This window comes from Solea solea, chromosome 6 (assembly GCF_958295425.1).
Source record: "Solea solea chromosome 6, fSolSol10.1, whole genome shotgun sequence".
NCBI lineage: Eukaryota > Metazoa > Chordata > Actinopteri > Pleuronectiformes > Soleidae > Solea > Solea solea.
The window spans coordinates 22,184,599-22,203,642 of NC_081139.1; the positions used below are offsets into that span (position 1 = coordinate 22,184,599).

At 40.1% G+C, this 19,044-nt stretch overlaps 1 protein-coding gene across 1 annotated transcript; it reads left to right on the forward strand.

The window, feature by feature from the left end:
- The first annotated feature begins 573 nt into the window (after window positions 1-573).
- On the forward strand, window positions 574-18,572 carry kdm5ba (lysine demethylase 5Ba). The gene is made up of 27 exons (XM_058631093.1): window positions 574-853; window positions 5,342-5,419; window positions 5,520-5,642; window positions 5,834-6,004; window positions 6,821-6,946; window positions 7,262-7,355; window positions 7,459-7,562; window positions 7,688-7,846; window positions 8,000-8,119; window positions 9,086-9,244; window positions 9,599-9,780; window positions 9,877-10,039; window positions 10,214-10,333; window positions 10,601-10,795; window positions 11,113-11,294; window positions 12,134-12,258; window positions 12,405-12,555; window positions 12,884-13,004; window positions 13,188-13,543; window positions 14,583-14,721; window positions 14,823-15,002; window positions 15,093-15,251; window positions 15,701-16,120; window positions 16,269-16,359; window positions 16,442-16,620; window positions 16,709-16,972; window positions 17,454-18,572. The coding sequence occupies exons 1-27, from the start codon at window positions 701-703 to the stop codon at window positions 17,589-17,591; spliced, it is 4,452 nt and encodes a 1,483-aa protein (XP_058487076.1). The 5' UTR covers window positions 574-700; the 3' UTR covers window positions 17,592-18,572.
- The last annotated feature ends 472 nt before the right edge of the window (window positions 18,573-19,044 follow it).

The following is a 19,044-nucleotide window of genomic DNA, read 5'->3' on the forward strand; positions in this document are numbered from 1 at the left end:
AAAACTCAACTGGCCGTTCTACTTGTCCTTTATGTTGGCACAGGCGGGCGGGGTTAGAAGTAGGGAGAGCCAACACACAACATTTCCAAACGTTTGTTAGTCATTTGGTCTGCGTTCGTAAGAGTGACAGAAATCATACGCACCCCAACAGGGAGCCATAATCTGAGGAAACCACGGAACCAAATAAGATATAGTGTTTAATTATTATCTTAAGCGTGATGCACGCACAAAGTGTTAAAAGCATGTGAGCAAACTGTGGTTATTATGGTTGTGCCCCATTAAAGTGAACTGAAATGACGTTGAAGGCGTTTCACTGAACTCTGTCCGGCATTTAACTCTTTAAAACAGACATGAACACGCACCACTTGAGCTGAGTCGGATTATTAAAACATAAACTACACACACTTTTTTTAGCATGTGAAATATTAGCTTAATGTGAGCGTTTGCGTAGGACGTGGCCATACGGCGGCTGGGCGCAAGAGCGTAGTATTTTTAAATATTTTGTGGGTGTCTACTTTTTGAGGCGGAGGAGTACGATCTCTGGCTGTCACCCGCTCGTCTCCCAACAACTAGATAATTCGTCTTTGAGTTCAAAGGAGTGGAGAGAGTGGGCATGAACTGAGAAACACAAAACCTTCACACATTTTCGGCGTCGTCGAAAAAATACACGAAGCGACAGTCACCCAACAAAGATGCAACGATGAGTCAGCCGCAGCTGAATGAGTTCATTCCTCCCCCGGAGTGCCCTGTTTTTGAGCCCAGCTGGGAGGAATTCGCCGACCCTTTTGCGTACATCAACAAAATACGACCCATTGCGGAGAAAACTGGCATCTGCAAGATCCGCCCGCCGCCAGTGAGTGTTCCCACATATTGACAGTTAAGCTGTCTTTCTTTTGCTTCTGCTTCGTTTTTGTTCCATGTAGAGTGTTAGCCTCTGCTGCCGTGGATAATTTAGCAGGCAAAGTTGTGTGTGTATGTGTGTGTGTGTGTGTGTTTTTTAGACAGGCTTCAACATGGCGGATTGCGGCTCTGAGTGGAATTGTCACCTAGCTGCTAGCCCGAGCCTCTGGAGTGTGTGTTGGGATTGTTACAGTTGAGGAGGAAAAGTAAAATAAATGGAGGAAATCAAGTTTTCTTACACCCAAACATTTAGACGTAACGCTGTTGTAACGTTAATTTATAAGGGCACGGTTTCTATACATAATCCAAACGCTGAAGTTTGCCTGTATGTAAATATAACTAACTGTACGTGGCTGTACACAGAGATGTACTTTATCGGTCCAAAAAACTAGCACATTTTTGAGTTTTAGCAGCAAGGTGTCGGTCTCATAACACATTATTAAAATATAAATTAAAATATAAAATGATGAGTGAAATGCAAAAACATACTAATATCAGATTTATTTATTTATTTATTTTTAAGACATAAAAACATACTCACAGCTATACCAAGAATATGAATAAAATATTGGAGTTATATATATCCTGAAGTATAAACGCCATGGCTATACAGAAAAGAACCAGTGCGATTTAGGAATGAAATGTATCGTACAAGGACATGCACTTTATTTTTACTTTAACACTTTATCAAGGATACAAAGGGAGGTTCATGAAACAACACAGACGTAATATATAACAATATATAAGATTAAAAGACCACTGCACCACCGTAGTTGTAATAAAATATTGGAGTGCAACGTGAAATAATCCAATCAACAACAATGACTATCAGCACACAATGGTTATTAGCGCATAATGAAATGCTTCCTGGAGTTGGCACACGGAAATGGCTCACAAAAAATATCAACCAGTCTTTAAAAATATCAAGTAAGAGTGGAGTTGAGGCGTGAGTTTTCCAGTAGAATTAGAACGATGTTTAGCTAATGCGCGGTGGAAGCCTAGTCATCGTGAATAAGGCCCGTCAAAGCTGCAGTTGTCGGACATTAACGCTACCTACGTGCTCGGTGACCAACTGTTTATGGAGAGATGGAGTCGCTCCGACGCTGAGCCGAATGGACATCTGTTTCTGTTTGTAGTTTTCAAAATGTTTGCACGCACAAAGCTTCTCAAATGCTTTTGCTCATAATTTTCGCGGCGTTATTAGTTAGCTCAACGTTATGGGAACAACTCTTCGAACATTTTATTTCTCTAATGAAGAGGGGGAGCCCTGTAAACCTCCACAACGTCACAGGAGTCAAAATCTGAGGTGTTTCAGCACACAAAGAAGATGACATAATTACGGATTTCCACCCCGCGTTACCAAAGGTCACAGTTTAATATTGTATTGGCCTTGTTCTCGTATACACTGTATGAGAAGAGGGCGTTCATGGGTGTGTCCAACCTCCTACGCAAATCGGATGGAAACATTTTGATTAAATAAATATTATCATGACTGACATCCCAGATGATGGTAGATATTCCTTTTTTGTCACTCAAAACACGTCAAGATCCAGGGTGGACATTGTTTTTGTTTCAGTATCAGATGAATGACATCTGTTGAAGAAATCAGGAAGCAGAAAAAGACACATTTGCATGGTTCCTCAGGAAGGGCAGGGGTATGAGGGACTGAGTTGTCATCAACAATGGTGGCAGGCAGGGTTAAGGCTAGTGACTGGTATAAATGCACTACTTTGACCAGTTTTCAAACCTGCCATTAATCATCAACTTATTTTAAAATAAACCCTTATTACGGTCTTATTCAGAAATGTATTGGTAGACAAGTTTGTGCCCCACTCACTACATGTCTGAGTTATTAGTGTTTCACATGACCACAATGATGGGTTTGTAAAAGCAATGTTATTTTTAGGTAGAGTTGAAAACGCAGCAGGCCAACTCATTAAAGTGTATATAAACGTGTTAATTGAAACTTGACTGGTGTTTAAAATAGATAGAAAAAGACGCACCATTATCTACAGTCCTTTTGTCACGCATCATTAGTTTTTGTCTGAGCATTCAAACCAAAATATGACTTGAGTGTATGTAGGACAAACAAACCAATAAATGACGTCAAAACTGAATTCTGCTAAGTCAGGATAGTGTTGGACATCCTTGGGGCTTGTGTGGCAAAAGCACATACATATAACATCCTGTGTTTTTTTTAAGATAGGATCTGGCCTGGTAATCTCCGTTTCTTTGTTTTCTCTTTCTCTACGTTTTTCTTCCATGTGAATGGTTAAAAAAGATAGTGTTGTAGAAAGTAAAAAGCCATTACACCACAACCTGTTTTTCATCAGTGACTTCTGGGTGCACTGTATGTGGTCAGTATTTCCTGCGGGGATTTTGCAAAGGTTACTAACATGTGCAGTCAAAAGAATAATTTGTGCATGTTCTACTAACATTGAGGAGAACATTATAGCTGTCCATGGTTAACTTCTCATCAGTTAAGGGCAAGTCATGATGCTTTTGTCAGTGCTTGTGGAGTGGTCAGAAAACCCAGTGCAGATCTGTGTGTTTTCAAAATGATTGGTTTCCTGTTGTCATCTGACAATTGTGGTTAAAGCTCAGCTTTGTCTACAGATGATTATATGGTGTTGATTCAGCTATTGTTGTTCATATGCAAACTCGCAGTTTCGACCCAGGAAGTAAAAAAGGCCTGTCCATTATATGCTGTTAGTCCAACAGTAACAAGATATTTCTGACTTTAACAAATGAACTGTTTGTCTTTGTACTTTTCAATTTGATATGTTACGTTTGAATCAGAGCCAGCCTAATTTCTAGGCCCAGTTGACTCAGATGAATTGTAGTTGTAGTCTCTTGGGAATTTTAGGTTCAACAATATGTGTTGAACTTTATAGCAGGCAAAACTATCATTCTATTTATCTATTTATTGTTATAATTGTTATCAAGGCACTGTTGCCTTTAAAGTGCATCATCAAAGCTCTTTTGTTGTATATTAACCTTCGTATGTGCCTTTGTAAATTGTACAACCAACTGCTGTCTAATTACCGCTAACTGTGTGTGTGAAATAAATCTTCAGAAAGACAGTCGAGTTATTCCCGCCATACTTGTTCTGGTTGCCCCTTCCAGAAGGGATTATTGAACTGAAAGGATCAGTCAGTAAAAATCTGGACAATATGAAATAATATATTTAATAGTTTATAAAAACATATATACATAACGCCTCTTTCAGCTCTATTTAGTTAATTTGGTTACCTATAAATGCTGTAAGAAATATTTTTTTATCATCTGTAACAGAGTTCCTCTTTCATTCTGGAAGCGTACACTCAAAGCCAAAATATGTGCTATTAGGAGAACATGCAACCATGCTCTTGTGTGAGGAAAGGTGAATAAGAGTTCTCTGTGACTCTGGCTATATAGCGCTTTAGTAGTTTTATATAGCTGGTTTTTAATTAATGAATTATTATTCTTGCTCTCACAACAGGCAAAAGCCTAAATCTTAAGTCACCAACATAACAATATTATATTTAATGTCTTATTACACCACATTATCAGCCTCCTGTTGGACAAGATGACAGACAAGCTCACAAGTTGCTCTTTCCAGTTGTAAAATTATCACTCATAACAAAATAAGTGTGTTGTGTGCTATCACACTATTGAGTTTCAACTGTTATCTGGTTTTGCAGGAAGTTGTGTGGTCGCGCATGAGTTGTTTTGTTTTATTACAGTGTGCAAGTGCATTAGTATCAGGCGTGTTGGTGTTCATTCTCCAGTCACACAGGTCCAGGCAGTGGTTGTTATGTTGCTGATGTACAGATGCATGTATAATGTCTTATTAGTTCACCAAAAAATCAACTTAGTGCTAGTGAGCTGCATGTTTTGTTTGGATCGGCCATTTTGTCAAATGCAAAATAGACACTCGCATGTTTGCATGCACAAAGGCTTCCTGTTGGCTTTTACTTAACTAATAAATGCACTAGATGATCAGACAGGGTGTGCTGACAGGACTTGTTTTGCTGTTTATCATCAAGACCTCTTTTGTATTTTGTTTCAGTTTTATTGAGAACAGTATAATATGTATTAATTGAATAGCATATGTTGAGATCAATACCACATGCATGTATTTCACTGTTTTTCTATGTATTGTTTTAATTTAGGAGTCTGAAATAAAGTCTGAAGCTAATAAACTGTTCTGCTGTTTTAGGGTACTAAATATGCCACTGCAGAGTCTTGAATAAAATTCCTGCTGTTTGAGTAACATTTGCTTAAAACTACAGTCACCAGGACTTGCGTATTGAGCTATTGTATATTAATGGTTCTTGGTTAGTTTTTTTTACACATTTATAAGGGACCATGTAGTACACTACATACACTGACATGTTTTAAATGTGATCATCGAAGGTTTGTCTAATTTTTCTTAACACATTTTATTTTATTCTCTCAGGATTGGCAGCCACCATTTGCCTGTGATGTTGACAGACTGAAATTCACACCACGAATACAACGGCTTAATGAATTGGAGGTAAATGTTTACATTGAACATACAAGTATAAACATGTGTGTAAAAGAAATCTAGTTAATTGCACAGCTTGCTAATCTTTGTGTGATCCTGTTTTTTTTAGGCTCAGACCAGAGTGAAGCTCAACTTCTTAGATCAAATAGCAAAATTCTGGGAGCTCCAAGGATGCACTCTGAAAATTCCTCATGTGGAAAGAAAAATTTTGGATCTTTACCAGCTGAATAAGGTAAATGAAAAGTCTACTTTCATAGGTTTGGCCCCAGGAAGAGGGCCATGAACCGTTCACCATACATTGATGTTTGTTTGATCATAGACATGTGTCTGCTTTCTAAACACATACATTGGAAATGGAACACACCATGACAAATATTGTACAAATATCTCTCTCTCTCTCTCTCTCTCTCTCTCTCTCTAAAGCTGGTGAATGAAGAAGGAGGATTCGATGCAGTCTGCAGAGAGCGACGCTGGACAAAGATATCTGTTAAGATGGGCTTTGCTCCAGGCAAGGCAATTGGCTCTCATCTGCGAACACACTACGAGAGGATCCTGTACCCATATAACCTGTTCCAGAATGGAGCCAATCTGTCCGTACGTCACACATTTTTTCTTTTCCCAGCAGAGCAGCAGTAGCTACACCCATTCACAGATGGCTGGGTATTTATTGGGATAATTCAGTCCATTACATTGTTTTTTTAAGGATTCAACCTCCTCCATCTAACCCTGTTCTCTGTATCCCCCTCTCTCACACCAACTAACTTCATGTCCTCTTTCACTACATCCATAAACCTTCTCTTTGGTCTTCCTCTAGACCTCCTGCCTGGCAGTTCCAACCCCAGCGTCCTTCTACCAATATACTCCCTATTCCTCCTCTGTACATGACCAAACCATCTCATTCTTATCTCCAAAACATCTAACGTGCTGTTCCTCTGATTGACTCATTCCTGATCCTATCCATCTTCGTCACTCCCAAAGAGAACCTCAACATCTTCATCTCTGCTACCTCCAGCTCTGCTTCCTGTCTTTTCCTCAGTGCTGTTAACCTATCCATAATTTGGTTTTGAGAATATTATAGAATACTTCACACACCATCTTCAGATGATGGCCAAAAAAGTGTCAACACACTATACCAATAATATAGCATTAGAAATAATGTAGTCAAAATACCATGTCTTTTATTAGGTTACATTCATGTATGATGATGATGTCCTCTCAAGGAACAAGTTCTTTTTTTAAATTTTTGTTTTGTATCTTTCAAGAATATGATTACTCCAATAATTTGTGGTGCTGTTTGAGAGCATGTTTTGTCCATTTGGTTTAAGTTTGGTGGGGGAAAATTAGCTTAATTTGGTTTTTAAACAGACATTCAAGCTTAATTAATAGATGGTTCCTGGTTTCTGACTCTAGAGGGCCACCTTGACCAATGACACTAAAGATAAGGAGTACACCCCTCATGACCTGCCGCAGCGCCAGTCTGTCCAGCCGCAGGAGACCTGCACCATCGCCCGCCGTGCCAAGCGAATGAAATCTGAAGTGAGTCCATCTTTTCATTTCACTGCACTGTGATATTGTCACATCCATCATTTTAAGATCCGTACATCTTTGACTCACATTCACCAAAGGTTTCCATCGAGTAGTTGCACTGATGATTGTGAGATGTTTTGTGAGGCTGTTAACTTAAAAACAAAATGCAGTAACATTCTGTGGTCGCCATGACTGAAGACCAACTGACCTTAATTTAAACTGCAGCTGTGGCCTTTTTCACTTAAAGGGACAAGGAACACATTTCACACATTAGTTCAAAGATGCTATTTAATTACTCTGTGGTTTTTTTTTGGATACTGACAGAGAAGTTATTTTAAAACTGAACCAGGAGAAGTTCGTGACAAACGTCCCAATCTCAGGAGGAGGATGGGAACATATGTTGCCAAACCAGAGCCTGGTAAGAACAAGGACAATTGTTGCTGATTGGCATGGAAAGACAAATAGAATGTTTTGGTTCAAATGAAGGAAAGCTTACATAGAGCCTCATCAATGTCTTTCAGTGAGAATGGCAGTCACAAAGGTGAAACGGGAGCCCAGTGAACATGGTGATCTAACAGAATATGAAGACACTGAATTGAATATGATAAAATCTCCCCCCAATAGAGTGAGTTTATTCTTTTGTACTAAAAATGTGGTTTACATGCTAAAACAATCATACATCACACTCTGCTTTTAGTGATGCATATGAATAAAAAAAAGAGTTCAGCCACAGCTGTTTTCTGTCCTCAGGTGGACCAGTATATGTGCCAGGTGTGTAACAATGGGAGTGCTGAGGACCGTCTGCTGTTGTGTGATGGCTGTGACGACAGTTATCACACCTTCTGTCTGATTCCTCCCCTTCATGATATTCCCAAAGGCGACTGGAGATGCCCCAGGTGTCTGGCTCAGGTGAGCTGCAAACCCTTCCCCCTGAGGGAGCGAAGACCCCACAGCCAAGCTCATAATTGGGATCAAGAGAATACGCTTCTATCTGATATGCACAAATTTAGTACAAATGCTTGTTTGTTTTTAACTTGATATGCCGTGTTTTGTCTCTCACAGGAATGTGGCAAACCTCCTGTCGCTTTTGGCTTTGAGCAGGCTGGCAGGAGCTACACCCTTCAAAGTTTTGGAGACATGGCAGACTCCTTCAAGTCTGACTATTTCAACATGCCAGTTCATGTGAGTTCACAAACAGATGTTAATTGATAATTGATTAGGTTGTGGTTTCCCTTTGGTAGACATAGTTATCCCACATCATGGTTCTGCTAGGGTCCGCGTGAAGTAAATTTCATCATCCACCCATTTTCGTGTTGGTCCTTCAGTTTGATTCCGTGTCCGTGCATGACGACAGCAAATGCTTCCTATCCGACACGAGTTCCTGTCCAGTTGGTGGCACATTCTTGTTTTGGTCCAAAGAGACAATGAAGAAGATGTAACCATGGAAACTTGCATGAGGTTATGTGAGCAAGTCCACCAGTACCCGTACATGTACAACTCGGCATTTACAGAATACAAATGAGGGCCCTCGATAAATATGAATCTAACCACGGGCTTTTACATGTATAAGAAATGGGGTAAGTATGACGTGGCCCTTACAGATGCTATAATAATTCAAGTTATTTATCCTAATCTGTAAACACAAAGATGACATCTCTAGCACAGTGTCACTAGCCCAAATTTTTTATTGAAATAGATTACAGCTATTTACTAATAACATGCAGAAAATATTCCAGTCTGTGAATCATTCTATTTTTATAAATAAAAAGGTTTTCTTAGAGCAGACGTAGATGCCGGCTTTCAAAGGGAAACAATTCTGGACTCCTCGTTTTGGTTTTATGACTTTGGTCTGGAGCAAAGGAATTCTTCAATAACACACTTCCAAGAGGAATCCATTTTTATCTTATCAGATGTTTGGGGTGGGGGTGGAGCGGGGAGCTAACAAAAGCAAACCTTGTATGCTACAAATCGGAGATAAAAAAAATAAAATATCCAGCCTAATTCTTCTAAAAAGCAGATGTTTCTATGTATTTGTCTGAACAATTCAAGCCCACTTTGGACATGTGTACATGACATTAGTGTAGAAATGCATAGAATTTCCTAGTCCATATGTTTTGGTGTTTAAATTTGCATTGTATGTGTTGCCAGATGGTTCCCACAGAGCTGGTGGAGAAGGAGTTCTGGCGTTTAGTCAGCACAATTGAGGAGGATGTCACTGTGGAGTATGGCGCAGACATTGCCTCCAAGGAGTTTGGGAGTGGTTTCCCTGTGAAGAACGGCCATTTTGAGGTCCCTCCTGAGGACGAGGTACAAAATGTCTGTTGTGGTGATTTGTTGTTATGGTTGTTTCACACTTCTCCACTGTCAAATTCTTAAATTATTCAACAGTAATGTTACTGTAAACAATAATTTCTTAACATTTGTTGCTCTTATACCATGTAAAAAAATAAATAATATAGTGACTGTACAGCGGTTATTTTGTCTTAAACATTCCCATCCTCAATTTTCCAAAAGCAGTGTGGGTTTTTAATTGGGAAATGAGCGACATGAGGAACACTGTTTTTGTTTTTGATTCATTTGGTTTGTTTTCAGTGTACACTGTTGTGGTGGTTTATGACTGTGAGGTTAATCGGAGTGTTGCGTCCTGTCTCTGACCTGCAGCATTACCTGAGCTGTGGCTGGAACCTGAACAACATGCCTGTGCTAGATGCTTCCGTGCTGACGCACATTACAGCCGACATCTGTGGGATGAAGCTACCCTGGCTGTACGTGGGAATGTGTTTCTCCTCATTCTGCTGGCACATTGAGGACCACTGGAGCTACTCCATAAACTACCTGCACTGGTAAAGAGCCCTCACCAAACTCTAGTATATTACTGGTAGTGATTATAATGATTTTAGTCCATTACAATTGAATAATGGCAACAACCTCATTTTTAGGGGAGAGCCAAAGACATGGTATGGAGCTCCTGGTTCTGCTGCAGAGCACCTGGAGTCTGTCATGAAGAAACTGGCTCCTGAGCTGTTTGAGTCCCAGCCAGACCTCCTTCACCAGTTGGTTACCATCATGAATCCCAATACGCTGATGAACAACGGAATCCCGGTAACAACAAAACATACATTTTCTTATCAATTCGATAAAATTGTAGATATTTAGGGTTACAGAATTGATTAATTACAGAAAAATATAATCTAGGTTCCATAAATCAAACCAAATTAAAAACTTAACATTATTTATGTAAACAAATTGTAATTTTTTTTGTCTTTTCTTACACAGATCTATCGCACCAACCAGTGTGCAGGAGAGTTTGTCATCACTTTTCCCAGAGCTTACCACAGTGGATTCAACCAGGGGTTCAACTTTGCAGAAGCGGTGAACTTCTGTACAATGGACTGGGTATCTACTTTTATCAATTAAATATTGTGTAGACTTCAGAAGTTACTGAAAAAATAGTTTGAACCTTCTAGGAAACTTATAAATAAATGACAACAAATTGACAACAAATTCTATTCAGAGTGTTATTTAGTCTCCGTCTAATTTTTAAGTGTCGGGAATAAAGCATTTGTTCTAATTTAATAGAAACTGCAATTGTTAGCTTCACATGACTATAAAATAACAATAATGGTAATTATATTAGTAACTAACCTCCATGTTTTTTGCCAGATGCCCATTGGCCGCAACTGTGTGACACACTATCGCCAGCTGAACAGGTACTGTGTGTTCTCACATGACGAGATGACTTGTAACATGGCCGCAAAAGCAGACACGATGGAAGTTGAGCTAGCATCAGCGGTGCAGAAGGACATGACTGTCATGGTCCAACAAGAGGAAGAGCTAAGACAAAGGATTAAAAAACTGGTGAGCTTTTTAATTGCCTGTTTTTAATTTCTGTTTTATTAATTCACATAAACTAGTTAAAAATGATGAGAAATGTAGTTTCTGTATTTAGAATATAAGTGAACAACAACAAAACTCAACTTCATTATATCCTGCTATAAACCAACCCTGGTTTACCTTTTATGAAAGGAGTGTTATCATTGATAAGTCCAAGGAAATTGGACATTTTTAAGCTATGTATCACAATAGAGATTTAGTTTAGGACCCCTGCACAACTGTCACATTTAAGTCTATTGTCTGCACTGCACCTCCTAATGATTGTGAATTCATGTCTCCAGGGTGTGATGCAATCGAGCCAAGTTGATTACGAGAACCTCCCAGATGAGGAGCGGCAGTGCAGCAAGTGTTGGACCACCTGCTACCTGTCTGGCGTCACCTGCGCATGTAGTCCTGGCAAGACGGTCTGTCTGTACCACACTCAGAACCTCTGCTCGTGTCCTCAGACCAGCCTTGAACTCAAGTGAGTCTTCAGTAAACGCATCCACTGAAAATACTCACCTCTTTTTACTCATGCTGTTGTGCCTGCAATCATGAATTATCTGCATGAGTTAAGATGCCCCTTTAGGTGCGTGAAGTGCTGCTTGTATACATTTCTACTGAATGACATCCTTAAATCAATCCATATTTTCATACCGCCGAGCATTAACTGGAATCAATTTCTGATATGCCAGTAACCACTGCTCTTACAACATAGTTTTCAGCAGCATGCAAATGTGCAGATGGTGTTTGTAAAGTCAGCATGTTAAATGAACCATAAAGCTGTGAAAAACACAAAGGCTGCCATGCACAACACTGCAAATGTCTGAAGGCACCACCAGTTATGTTGTCTGTCATTCTGTGATCATGGTCATGTTGATTGCAATGATGTGATACACAAGATGGTCTTGTGTATATAAGCAAACTGTCAATGAGTTAAACTCATACAACATGTCTTTGTGATGCTTAAGCACATCTTGAACTAACTGAGTAGGACAGACACAGTTTTTTCCAATCACATTAATTAGGTTTCCACTCCAGGTTTAAGCTTGTGTTAATGTTCAAGTGTAAGGGTTTGTCGCACTGATACATACATGCATGTTTCCTATATTTTCTAGATGTGTTCCAATGAAGTAATCAAGACATAATAATTCTACATGGTCATTATAGCATTGCATTTAATGTAATGACTTCTATACTGAGGAATATGTTTCATTCAGGGTAAATTTAGAACCAAGTGTATTTTACATCTTTCTGTTGGACCTGAGCAAACGACACAGTGATGATAGTCCACTCATTGACTTGCTTCATCTTTTCCTGTAGATTCAAGTTTACACTGGATGAGTTGCACAGACTGATGGTGTCAGTGAAGCTGCGTGCTGAATCATATAAAGAGTGGCTCTGTACTGTTAAGGAGATTCTGGAGAGGAATGGAAACAAGAAAAGAGGTAAACACAAATGTCCATACTAAAAAACAATGATGCCAAATATTCCCTTTTTTATTTAAACTTGCTATTTGCTTGTATTTGTATTACATAACCATGTGCTTTAAGTAAATGTGTTTTCTGAAAACTTAAAAGAATGTTCTGTTCAGGTTTGGAGGAGCTTCACAGTTTGGTGGAGCAGGCAGAAACAAAGGTCTTCCCAACCGCCAGCCTCGTGGATCAGCTCCGCACAGTCACCACAGAGGCTGATAAAGTTGCTGTGATGGCACAACAGCTCCTGAATGGGAAGAGACAGACGAGGTACTGCAGAAAAAAGACAAAGAAAGATTTAGCTTGTTTGGTTGCTACAGAGATCACAACACACATGCATATACAAATCAGCCACGTTGATTGTGTTTTACATCCAATACTAATTGATGATAAATCAGTTATGAAATCCTAATGTTTCCTCTATAGTTTTTCTAGTTTTCTAGAAATGACAGCTTTCTAGTATATTTTTGATGATATTTTCATGGTGCCACCATGACGGTTGGGGAAAAAAAACATAGATCATCATTATAACTGCTGTTTTTGTCATTGGGACTTTTGTCCGTAATTGGTCTGTAAAGCAGTCTTCTTCTCTGTGTAGGTATCGCTCTGGAGGAGGAAAGTCTCAAAACCAGAACGAATTGACTGTGGAGGAGCTGAGGTCTTTTGTTCAACAGTTAGACAGCCTGCCATGCACTATCCGACAAGCCCCTTTACTGAAGGTTCGTTAACTTTGGTTGGACAAGTTATTGATAGTTTTTGATGTATTAAAATTGATCAAATGTTGAATGTTGAAAACTTTAAACACATGTGATATATGTGAATAAAGGTAATTGTATTTTGAGGGTGGCACGATCCAATTATTCAAATGTTGCTAATGACTTTGTGTTTAATGTAACCTACAGGACCTGTTGATGCGGGTGGATGACTTCCAGCAGCGGAGTGACCGTCTCCTCTCCGATGAGTCCCCCAGCCCAGTGGAGCTGCAGGACCTGCTGGATGTGAGTCTGGGCCTGGACGTTGAGCTGCCACAGCTGCCCCTGCTAAGGGAGCGACTGGAGCAGGCTCATTGGCTGGAGGCTGTGCAGCAAGCCAGCAGCTGGCCCGACAGCCTCTGTCTGGACACCATGAGGAGGCTGATAGACCAGGGTGTGGGTCTGGCTCCTCACAGCTCCGTGGAAAAGGCCATGGCTCGTCTGCAGGAGCTGCTGACAGTATCTGAGCAGTGGGAGGAAAAGGTGCTCGGCCTTATCAAGGCCAGGTGAGGACACAAAGTATTTACTTCAGTTTGCATAGTTTAGCTTTTTGTTTGTACTATAGTTATATTTTGGATGAAGGGACAATCAAAGTGTAGTTCAAAGCCATTTTCTTTATGCATGTGAATTGATATTGTTTAAGTGAATTAAATTACTAATATGTCAAGCTGATGTCGTCTTAAGTTAAAGAATCAACTGAAACAGTCGTGTCAGTGACAAAAGTTACAGCATAAGTATTGATATGCAACTCTATGTACTCCTTATCAACCCTAGAGTTTGAAATCCTGAAAATCTAAAATCTGTAGTGCAGTAACCATAACACATAATACACTCAAGGCTGTATTCCTGAAACTGATAGCTGCTGTCAGTGATGTTGTCATTTAGTTAACTTCCTGTCTGTTGGTGCTGTTAGGATTCCTCTTCCTGCTCCCTATGTCAACTCATGAACACATCATATTTGCTGATGGAGGGGCATTTACTCACTAACGGCTAACCAACAGCCTCTTTTGAGGATTTCTCGCTCCTGATTGGATAAAGCATTTTGGGATCCTCCTCTATTTACTGTCAGACCCCTGAGACTTTAGATCAGTGATAGCTGTTGCAAAATAGAGTGTTTGAACAGTATTTTACTGAAAGCAGTTTAAATATGTTTATGCACCCTCTTCTTTAAATGGCAATATCAGATGTGAACTGAAAAAATAAAAGCAGCTTCAGCTTCAGACAGTGCAGAGTCAAATGTGCAGAGCTGGATCATGGAGTATAAACAGGATAATGGTGTTGTGACAGTTCTTATCCCATTAATGGCTCCACAGACATTATGAACTATAAAACATCAGATCTCTGCTGGATCAGGCAATTGAGACAATCTGATGTTTGTACAGAACTGTGTGTGGGGGTGGGGTGTGGGGATACACTCAGTAAAATATATTCTGTTGGTACCGTTGACTGTCCTGTGCATTTTATTGATAAAATGATGTAGGAAGGTTTTTCCCCCATATGTATGAATTGATGCTGTACTAAACTAAAACTCTTGTCACTTCACAGGCCATATCACGGCTTAGAAACACTTGATGCTGCTCTACAAGAAGTAGAAAACATCCCTGCTTATTTACCCAACTGTCTCCAGCTGAAAGATGTTGTAACCAAGGCCAAGAAGTGGCTGCATGAAGCTGAAGCACTGCAGGTAAAAGTTATGAGTTTAAGGTATAGTGTTTGATCCCAGGATTTAACACTTGACCAGGTGGTGGTGTGTGGATAATTAATCTTGTGTGACCATATTTGCAGCTCGGGGGACGTATACCTCTGTTGGACAGCCTCTCTGAGCTGGTTCTCAGAGCAGAGGGCATTCCAGTGAGGCTGGACCCACTGAGTCGTTTGGAAGCCCTCATCAGTGATGTTCAGGCCTGGAAGGAGAGCGCAGCAAAGACATTCCTACTGAAAAACTCCACTTTCTCTCTCCTGGAGGTAAACAGAGATCTCTTTGTGTGAATCTTTTTAAAGTGTTTCTGTATGATAGGACCAACAAAGAACTTGTGTTTGCTTTTACATTTTTAGGTGCTTTGCCCAAGATGTGATGTAGGGAACGGGCATCAGAGGTCAAGATCTAAAAAAGCAAAAGATGCTCCACAGATCATTAAAAAACCTTCATCAAAACTGGAGTCTCTGTGCGACGTTGAGAGAGTGCTCTCTGAGAGCAAGGACACTGCTTCTGCTGTGAGTGTCCATCTAATATCGTCAAAAAAGTATGCTGCACAAAAAAACTGAAAAAGAAACTGCCTTTTCTTTAACTGAGAATGACCATATCTACCATGTTTGTTTAAATTTGATATGCTGGCCTGTTTTAGAAAATATTTAGCTGTGCTTGCCTTTCAAGTGTTTCTACTTTAAGATTCATATAATAATTCTAATTATATGAGCCTGAGCAGAAATACTGTTCATTATTTTGTTTTGACTTGTGTGTAATCAGCTGAAAAGGGTTTGGAGTGGGAGCAGTTAAGGTTAAGAGTTAGGTTATTAAATTGACTACAATGTACGTTATTGCACTCACTCGACCTTTAATTTTTTTTCGAGAATTCAAGGAATCTTTTTGTCCGTCTGTTAATCTGTCTATGGGTTATGTTTCATTTTAATTTACAATTATTATTTTTTTTCTCTCCTCACAGATGACCACTCTGGCAGAGGTCCACCAGAGGGAGATGGAGATGTTGTTAGCTCTTAGGGCTTCAAATGAGTCCAGGCTTCTTCCTGCTGAAAACTGTAGCACACTTAGTGTTTGTGTTTGCCAAAAGGCCCCTTCAGGTGCCATGGTGCAGTGTGAGCTTTGTCGAGAGGTTTTCCACTGTGGCTGCATGGAAGCAGCCTCAGACCTGGAGTATGGCCAAGCCTGGCTTTGCCCTCTTTGTCAGCGGTCGAGAAAACCTCCTCTGGACAAGGTCCTGCCACTGCTGGCTTCACTGCAGAGGATTCGGGTTCGACTTCCAGAAGGAGATGCCCTGCGCTTTCTTATCGAGAGGACAGTGCGGTGGCAGCACAGAGTACAACAGGCCTGCACAGATGGAGTTCTTGAGAAAGTGTCAAAGACGGTCAGTGTGAACTTGCGTTGTAAAAATAGTTGAACAGATACGCCTCGACTGTTGCTTTGTCTGTATACTTATTTTGGCTCGTTTGCTTACTTAGTGACATTGCTGGAATGACATTGTAGACACAGCGGATTGTTCTTTGTTGTTTCAGGTGAGAACTGTACCCAGAATATCATCACCCCTGACTCAGGAAACAAATGGTTCATCTTTTTATATAGAGCATCCGTCTGTTCCTCTCCAGGGTCAGTGTTTAAGCTTTTATTCACTCGACATTTGTCCTTTTTTTATTTTACCCTCTGAACTAATTTATTGTGATTGTCACAGGACTTGGTTCTGAGCTGGATGAGCTGATGGTAGAGGGATTCCTGCTGCAGGTCACTCTGCCTGAGACTGAGCAGCTGTACAGATACCTGCTGTACAAACTGGCCCCCCTGCCCACACAGAGCTCACCCACTGGGAACCACACGGAACAATCTCGGAGAGGGAGCCCACATCACAACAAGGTAATGGCAAGTTACAGCAAAGATTAGCACCTGTGGAGTACTTCCTCAGTCACACTGTTTTCATTTCAATAATCATGTCTCACCACAGAAAGGAGACCCCAGTCTCAAAAAGGAGTCGCCGAACGGTCCCAGCAAAAGGACCAAGCGTCGTAAGGAAAGCTCCGACTCCCAGCACAGTGAAAAGGCCAAGAAGTTCCGTAAAAAGAAGTGCAAGAAAAGCAAAGAGAGGAGTGAAGAGACCAAGAGGACAAGTTCTCCGACGCACACAGGATCTGACCCTTCTCAGTCAGACTCGGAGGAGGACTATTCACTGTGTGCTGCACCATGGTGCAGAGAGCCAGAGGGTGACGAGGTACGCTTGACATCATTTCATTGCGTAGTACATTCATCAACATGATCTGAATGTTAACTGACTGTTTTGTTTGCATATTAAAGCTTCAGTTAATAATGTTTGTTGCCCCCTTGACAAATTCTGAGTAATTACAAAACACCACAGGTGCCTTTCCATGGCATATGCCTAGGTGCTCTTGTCAACCATACTTCAACCTGTTACAACCATATTGCTTTACTTGAGCTATGTTGCTGCTGGATGCCCTCTTTGCCTCCTTGTCTTGGCATAAAATAAATCACTTTGTGTGGAGTGGTAATATTGCCTAGCAACACAAGATTTCTAACACTGGAATACTCAAGAGTCGCCTGGATCTTAATAAGCATTGTGTGAACTCATCTTACAATGGTTTCAATGTTAAATTGCGCACTGCTGCTTTACACAAATAAGTAATACTATAAGAGTGAACTAAGAAACATTCTAAACAAAAAGTCTTGCTTTTCAGGTAAACTGGGTCCAGTGTGACGGCAGCTGCAACCAGTGGTTCCACCAGGTCTGCGTGGGACTGTCTGCAGAGCGGGCAGAGAGCGAGGACTACGTTTGCATTAGCTGCACACAGCCAGACTACAAACGAGGAGAATGAAGACCAAAACGTGACTTTGAAGGATCAGCAGTTTTGTTGCCGCAGCACTTAAGTGCACACCTGGACTCTGTGTGCCCTGTGGCCCCCACCCACCACCCCCCCACCACCAGTTATTGTCTGACTTGCCCTTAGTGAACATGGTGCTATTTACTTTTACCAGAATTACAAAAAGACTTCCGTCACTGTTTTCGTCTCGTGGCTGGTTTTTCAGCTAACCAACTAACCCTTTCTGAAACTTTCCAAGACTTGATGCAGATGTACAAAATGGCAAAAATGTTTGAAGAACCAGGGATATTTTTCAACCAAAAAAGTCAATTTGACATCACATTTTAAAACATTTTTGTTTTTTACATGCATCTAAACAATGTGAAACTTTTCTCTTGTAGAGTAAATATTATTTATCTAAGCAATAACTGAACTGATTAATGGAAGTTCAGTTTTCACCTGAGCTACATTTGTCCTTAGATGTTCTTTGATAGGATGCCTTTTTGAAACTTAAATCCTGAAGAATTCACTTTATGAATCCTATGATATTACACCGTTCAGTTAAAAGTTGTGAACAAATGTAATCGGAAACAAGTGAGGTGATGACTGTTTGTCTGAGCTTGCACACGTTTGCACCTGAATTTTGCCCATATCCCTTAAAAGTTAACTGTAGTATGAAGTCAGGTTTTTCCTTTTGCGCTGTCTGCAGAGGTAAGTAAGATGAGCACTGGATCTGTAATTCATGGTGCTGGGTGAGACTTGATGATGTTCACAGAGAAAGAATGAACTGTCCGACATCAAAGGAATGTACATTTTGTTTTTGGGTGGATTTTCCCTTTATATGGTTTAGGATGAAATGTCGTGTTGGACTTAGATTTACACAGATTGTGTGATTGCATTGCCACGGGTATATGACCTTTTTCTGCTCCTTTGGGTAAATAATATAATTCTTATGTTGCAGTTTGCATTATAAAATAAAAAATGTTTGTTCCCATATGCCTGGACTTATTGACCCTTTGTGCTGAACAATATACAGGGGATATTAATGACTGACTTTTAAATCTTTGACAAGAGACATTTTGAACTTTTCAGACCGTGAATGGAAAGCAGGTCAACATATAGTGCCTAAAGGTTGAGCAAGTGTAGAAGATTAAAATATTTTTTTTCAGCTTTTTACCTGGGAGGGGCAGGTCAAAGGCAGGGAAGCTCTTAATGGGACATTGAATATGAAAAACAAAGATTAAATAAAAGTTGTATTCAAATCAATACTACATACTGTGGAAACTGTCTATAATGTATGTTTTTTTTAAAAAATGTTATAGTCTTAATATATTTCTATAGTGTACTTTCTTGAAAATGCGTGTTTATTTAGTGTCTTTGCTGCTGTGACAATGTAAATTTCCCACTGCGGGACCAATAAAGGACTTCTATTTGCATTTGTTAGGTATTGCTTGTTTAGCATTTGATT

Excerpts from the sequence above, each read along its gene's own strand:
- kdm5ba (XM_058631093.1), top strand. The coding sequence starts at position 701 with ATGAGTCAGCCGCAGCTGAATGAGTTCATTCCTCCCCCGGAGTGCCCT. Across the intron at positions 10,040-10,213 it reads TGATGAACAACGGAATCCCG|ATCTATCGCACCAACCAGTG; the intron begins GTAACAACAAAA and ends TTTCTTACACAG. Across the intron at positions 11,295-12,133 it reads CAGACCAGCCTTGAACTCAA|ATTCAAGTTTACACTGGATG; the intron begins GTGAGTCTTCAG and ends CTTTTCCTGTAG.